Consider the following 6,624-nt stretch of genomic DNA (forward strand, 5'->3'; position numbering starts at 1 on the left):
ACGTTCTGATGCACACAAACAGTACGCGTCTTACGATCTAAATTTAATCGTTAGCTATTTAAGTTTTGCATTTTTTTTATTTATAACACCAACGCCGAAATGTCCCGTGTAATTCTTTCATTTATCGCAACGTAATCGACCGTCACATTAGAAGAAATTACGTGCCGCCTTATATAACAACCGGTGAATAAACGAAAATCGAAAAATAAATGATACGATCTTTTGTTGTTAACCTTTCTCTAAAAAACTACAATCTGTTGTATTATGTTATACTATGTAAATACAAATTTTTAATTTATATCTCGGCGACTTATTGTACAAATATTGCATGTCCATTTTTTGTGAAATTTGAGTTTTCATATGCAATAAATAGTTCTTGATTGCTTTTTTACGTATAAAATAACTTTTATGTATAAAAGTCATATTTGTATCTACTTCATAAATTTGTAAAAAATTACACGTTTTTCATTTTTTTTTAGTACATACATATAGAAAGATATGTTCAAGAACCATGATTCATCTTTATCATTTTATGTTCTTCAAAAGGATCAATGCACAATTTGTAACCAATTTTATAATAGTATTGATAAAGATAAATACAATGCAAGAAGTATTTATTTAACTATAAAGTATCATTGGATTTTTTAAACTGTTTTTCTCGAAAATACTAAAATAAAAATTAATCTCTTGAAATTGTTTTTCTCGAAGACGCTAAAAGCGAACATTTTTTGTAGAATAAGCCATCGATTTGTTGATCTATTGTATGGTTTGATATTATATTATCTACTATATTACTAAAGAAAATTGTTAATTTTTTTAATTTAAACATTTTATATCATATATTATGATAACATTTTACGCATCTGCATGTATTTTATTTCACATATTACATGTCGTTATACATATATAGACACATTAATGCTTATATTGACATAGTATCATAGATCTTCACGTGGATGTATGACATTATTGTCCAATAGATAATATTATGTAAAATATAATAAACTTATTTAATCTTTATATGATCTACATAAAATTTTATTGCGCTATAAGTGTTATGTTCATGTATAATTAAATATTGTGGTCTATAATTCTTTCGATCTCCTTATTGGATATTTATATAACCTCATAAGTACGATCTTTTGAAGGTAAATCTCTAACTACATTATTTTTTTTTAACTATCATATTTAGAAATATATGAAATATTGATTTTATTAATAGGTAATCAAAAAGATAGATATATTATTCTTAACATTTTATATAGTGTTTGCTTTATGAAGATAGAATTGCAATAATTACAGAATGTCTGTGTTCTACCAATGCATTATTTGTCAGCATCCAAATGCTACTGTCATAGATTTACATAATCATCATATTCAACATCACAATCCAACAGAATTATCGCAAACTATTATTAATCTTCAAGGCTTCAAAGTTTTGAATGATATGAAATGTACAAAAAAAAAATATTTGCAACCTATAAATTTAGGTGATAACAATAACAATGAAAATATATACAATCATGTTTTTATTAAACCTGAACCAAAATATAAGTATAAAAATGAAGCAATTAATTCACCAAAAAAATTCACCCATGATAATTGTTCGATAAACTGTAGTCAGTTTATTGCTTGGGAACGTGAATTGTATCAAAGAAAAGAAATAACTGATGAAGAATTTTTTAATATCACTGAAAGTCTTTGCATTGATCTAAATAAGAAGAAGCATAGAGGAAAGAAAAAAAAAGATAAAACAGGCATAGAAGAGACAAATATAAGAAATATGTTACAACAAATCAATACAATTATAGGAATAGAAAGTACAACTGTGAAACAAATAAAGACTGAGCCTTGTGAAACAGCAACAACTTCATTTTGGAATAATATAGATTCCACCGTTAATACAACTATTAATGAAGAATTCCTTGTACCAAAGATAACAAATCCAATAGAAAATACTGAAAAAAAACAGTTTACAGCATTGGAAGTAGTTACCACTAATACAGATACAGATGTTTTGACATATCATTCATCATGTAATAACTTTCCTTGGAATTCTATTATTACTGTGAGTGCTGATGAACAAGAAATGTCTGTTGATGGAAAAAATCTTTACTCTCAGCCAGAGCAAATTGACATTGCAAATTTTCTTTAAACATAATATATGTGTTTTAGCTATATGGAAAATTATAAAGACTGAATGAAGTACAAATAATACAAACAATGTCTTTTTATATTATTATGAAATCTGATTACTTTGTAAGTTTGTTACTTTCCAGATTTATGTTTGTGTGTAATATGAATATAGATAAAAAAAACTTTTTTATTTTCTTTTTATTAACAAAAACAATGTTTTATATAAATGAGCATAAACAATTTATATAACAATTTTAATATGTTTCTTTATATGTTAAATACATAAGTATTCATTCATTTTATTCTACATCAGCTGCATAAATAAGCACTGTATGAAAATTTCGTTTTATTTTTATTACTCAAATTCTATGAGAGAAAAGCCTATTATAAATGTTTCTATGTAATATATAAATGTACTTATAATAAAATCTTATTTTTATTATAAAATTTATAACATGATCTTATTTTAACTGTGGTGTGATATAACTCATAAAATTATAAATTTAAAAGTAATGTAAGAACAAAAGGTGCATACCATACTTATGTAGAAGATCTGAGTTTTTATTTTGTGCAATCTATAAGGCACATTGTTCATGATTAATAGCAATCCATTGAATTAACATCTCCTTTTTTGTACATTGTTAATATATCATCCAACGCTGAATCAAAACTAGTGGAGTATGTGGTCAACCATCGCTCTTTTTCTTCAATATATGCAGTGATGTCCATATCAAAAATTGTTTGAAGAAAAACTTGCCTAGTCACACAAGGAATATCTTGAAATGTTTTCTCCTCTGATTTTTGCGTTTTACTATCGGCTTCTATTGAATGTTTGTATATAGAAGCAAGTAGATTTGCATCATTAACATCTAGAATTTCTTCTATCACATTATTAGAATTACTGAGCATGTCACAATTGGAGCTTGCAACATTATCCGGTGGTTCGTACTTAACATAAGAGGTATCTAAAGTGGCACTATCTTTGGGTAGAGGCAATGCCGGTAAAGGTTCATTAAGTTTGTACTTCAAAAGGAATGCTTTTAATTTGTTTATTATAGCTGCTGATGTTTTGCATACTTCAAGATCACTGTCTTCTAGAGTAACCAAAAGGACCTAAAATGCAATGCAAGATGTGACTTAGAGCTTAAGAATTATGTTATGTAAATCTACTTACTCTCAAGCAATTTTGTTTCGCTAATTCATCTAGTGCTTTATTGAGTCTCCGCTTTATCTCAGTTTCATTTAAAGATACGATTTTCCTGTGTTCTTTTGAAAACGTTACTTTTGGGAAATGACCATCGAGTACACCTTGATCGGACAAATGCGATGTTATAACGTGATTCCAATATTCGAGAGCACTTATCTTTACTTCCCAATGAAGATCAAGAACAGCAGTTTTTGCCATTGTCAATGTCATTGAATCGATAATATTTTTCCTAAAAAATAATTACTCTATCAATGATATTGAAATGACTGACAGCAGTGCTGCACAACATTACTCACGACCATTTACGATGTACATATAATTCCTTCAATAGAATTACTGTTTCCTTTCTGACTATGGCCTCGCTTTCATTGTTGAGTAGCATTATTGCAGTATTCTGAAGTAAAAGAATATAGTTTTATTATCAACTATTAATCGAAGATTATATACTTTTTAATGACACATACAGGCAAATCAAATTGCGATAATTTTTCTTTCCATAATTTATTTATACGAACAGTAGTTGAAAGAAAAACTAAAGCAGATGCTCGAACATAGCTTTCACTGTCTGTCTTGCTAATTTCAACTGCTAGCTGTAGAAACTCATTTGCCAATAAATATTCTTGAAACGCTGGATATTCTGCAAATATTTATCCATATTACACATGAAAATAACATTTTTCATAAATGATTACTTACTGTCTTCTGAAATTATAGCTATAGTATTTAAAACTTCTAGTACACTATCCCTTACTTCCCAGTTGACATCATGTAATCTTTTAAACAATGTTGGCCCAATTTCGTTCATGTGACTATCTGTTTCAGTTAACAGTACTAAATCAGGTGGCATAAAATTCTGAATTGCTAACTTACATACTTTTAAAGCTTTCACGCAAATCTGAAAACAAAATTCAAGCATATTTATAATGCACGAATTATAAACCATCTTATGATGAATATATCTAAACTTACTATAGGCAATGTTCCAGGGTGATTTAAAATTTCTTGAGCCAATGACAATAAGCATATGGTTTCTACACATTCTTGCCATTTTAGTTTAAATTTCTCTGTCATGACTGCTAAACCATTTAGAAGTGATGATAATAATGTAGGATGATCAACTATGGGATCCCCTTCTAAGGGAATCTTATATACTTGTTTCCTTGGTCCATTTTCCAAATGTGTTGCATTAGTCATACTATCTAAAGTTTCACTGCATGCATCTGGCACACAATTTTTCAGGACATGACACATTGCTTGAAAGACAATAACTGCAATATCCTGATATGAGAATACATATATATATATATATATATATATATATATATATACACATATACATAGAATTATTAGATATAACTATAAACAACATATTGGTAATAATTTATAACATTATTATCAAAAATTTTTATTGCACATACCCTATCCATGATATCCATTATTTCTAAAAGCATGTCAATATCAACTTTGGCAATCTGTGCTACAGGTACATCATTTTTAAGTACAGCATCCCTTACATTGTATCCCAATCTTTGTACAGCTGTACATGTTACATCAAACAGTTTGGTAAGAAACATATCAAAAATATCAGAATCTTTATATGTATGTTTAATACATAAAGCCAAAGGCATAATCTATTTGTAGAAAAAATATTTGAATTATTTACCATTATGAAAGTATAAAAATAAAATACTCACCATTATAGATATAGCTTGATGTTCAAACTTATGTTCCTGATTGAAAGAAAATTCATGCAATGATTGTAACTTTTTCCAAAATATCATTAAAAATTTGTTTGTCTTTACTAATTCTACCACATATGCTTTGGAGAGAAGCATTATAGATATATAATTCAATTCAGTGTAGAACTTCAGTGCTGTTTCAGTTTCTGTTTTTTTCCCTCCTCTAATGAATTGTTTAATTGGAATGAACAAACATAGAACGAATAGCTTATGAATATGTGATAAAAGTTTTGTACTAATACATGCTTCAAACAGTGCTTTTACTCTCATTTCTAAATCAATGAGTTCTTGGCATAATTCAGGTATTGTATTATCCATATCTGCAAACAATGTATTCTCAATGATACTAGTTAACAGATCTAGTGTGGTACACAATAGCTTATTTTCTTCCAAATAATTATCTTGCAGCACTTGACATGTTTGAGTGTCGAAATTATTCGTTATCAATGGTGCTGCCATTGCTAAAATAACTTTTTTACAAAAATTAACATTTTGTTGTTCATGTGAGAGCAAAAGCCACAAAAATTTATGGCTTTCATGAGTAACATATAACGTGTGATTCCAATGTGCATATTTTACAACATCTTTCCAAGCATCTATAAAATACAAATTTTATCATCTTATAACTCTATATACACATTAAAAAACACATATTACTTACCAGAATCTATAATCCATTGTCTACCACTTCTATGTTTGATTAAATTAGATAACATTGTAATATAAGCCATTTTAATAGATACTGGTAAATCATCTTTACGTAGGTTAAATATGTCACACAATCTGTTGTACACATCTTTAAACTGCCAATAATGAAACCTTAATTCATTAGGTGAAACTAATCCTATGAGTTTTAAAGTAAATATAGTTATAGGTTGGGAAGGAAGGCACTCAGAACTCCAAGTGTGCAGTGCTTTTAATACCCATTTTTGAAACAATTCATAATTCTCATAACTATTTGTGTCACCTGGAATTAAATGATAAAATACATGATGGAATAAATTATATGTGAATACAATGAATAAAAATGGAATAAACATAACAAAGATTAAAAAACAATTTCTTTATAATAATTTTACTATGCATTATGATATGATTTATAAAATAATTTTCTTACACTCTTTAATATCTTTGGAAATGTGTGATAATAAAAGATCAAGATAGGTAGTAGACACAATGTTATAATTAGGCAACAGAAATAGCTCCAAAACTTCGGCTAATCTTTTATTACTATTTAACGATGACATTATGTTTTGATATGAAATTTTTATATATTTGTGCGACATAAAATGTTTCTTTTTAGTTTCTTTACTTTCTGTTCATGCTTTCTTGTCCACTGATAATTTCAAAATACGCACATAATATTATCATCCATTGCTTTGAACAGCAAACTACTATTTCTATCACTCACATATTTTCTGCGTTTTATAACTCAAAAATCAGGTATGTAAATAAAAACTTGATTCCTTAATTAAACGGTTTACAGATAACTGAACACTTGCATGACCCGAAATAAAGAACTATTTCCAACAAACTTATAGG

At 27.7% G+C, this 6,624-nt stretch overlaps 2 protein-coding genes across 2 annotated transcripts; one reads left to right on the forward strand and one right to left on the reverse strand.

Annotated features, from left to right (window-relative positions):
* The first annotated feature begins 488 nt into the window (after positions 1-488).
* On the forward strand, positions 489-2,293 carry LOC126923045 (uncharacterized). The gene is made up of 2 exons (XM_050736055.1): positions 489-1,148; positions 1,223-2,293. The coding sequence occupies exon 2, from the start codon at positions 1,304-1,306 to the stop codon at positions 2,153-2,155; it is 852 nt and encodes a 283-aa protein (XP_050592012.1). The 5' UTR covers positions 489-1,148; positions 1,223-1,303; the 3' UTR covers positions 2,156-2,293.
* Positions 2,294-2,316: 23 nt separating this feature from the next.
* On the reverse strand, positions 2,317-6,624 carry LOC126923025 (uncharacterized). The gene is made up of 10 exons (XM_050736016.1): positions 6,200-6,624; positions 5,744-6,049; positions 5,038-5,678; positions 4,762-4,974; positions 4,313-4,621; positions 4,040-4,238; positions 3,808-3,980; positions 3,640-3,737; positions 3,311-3,572; positions 2,317-3,249 (listed from the first exon to the last, which is right to left on the reverse strand). The coding sequence occupies exons 1-10, from the start codon at positions 6,366-6,368 to the stop codon at positions 2,734-2,736; spliced, it is 2,886 nt and encodes a 961-aa protein (XP_050591973.1). The 5' UTR covers positions 6,369-6,624; the 3' UTR covers positions 2,317-2,733.

The sequence above is a fragment of the Bombus affinis genome, chromosome 13, assembly GCF_024516045.1.
Source record: "Bombus affinis isolate iyBomAffi1 chromosome 13, iyBomAffi1.2, whole genome shotgun sequence".
Classification (NCBI taxonomy): Eukaryota; Metazoa; Arthropoda; class Insecta; order Hymenoptera; family Apidae; genus Bombus; species Bombus affinis.

Coding starts and splice junctions, on each gene's coding strand:
- LOC126923045 (XM_050736055.1), top strand. CDS start 1,304: ATGTCTGTGTTCTACCAATGCATTATTTGTCAGCATCCAAATGCTACT.
- LOC126923025 (XM_050736016.1), bottom strand. CDS start 6,368: ATGTCGCACAAATATATAAAAATTTCATATCAAAACATAATGTCATCG. Junction 5,679..5,743: donor ACAATGGATTATAGATTCTG/GTAAGTAATATG, acceptor TGTATTTTATAG/ATGCTTGGAAAGATGTTGTA. Junction 3,981..4,039: donor AGCTATAATTTCAGAAGACA/GTAAGTAATCAT, acceptor AAATATTTGCAG/AATATCCAGCGTTTCAAGAA.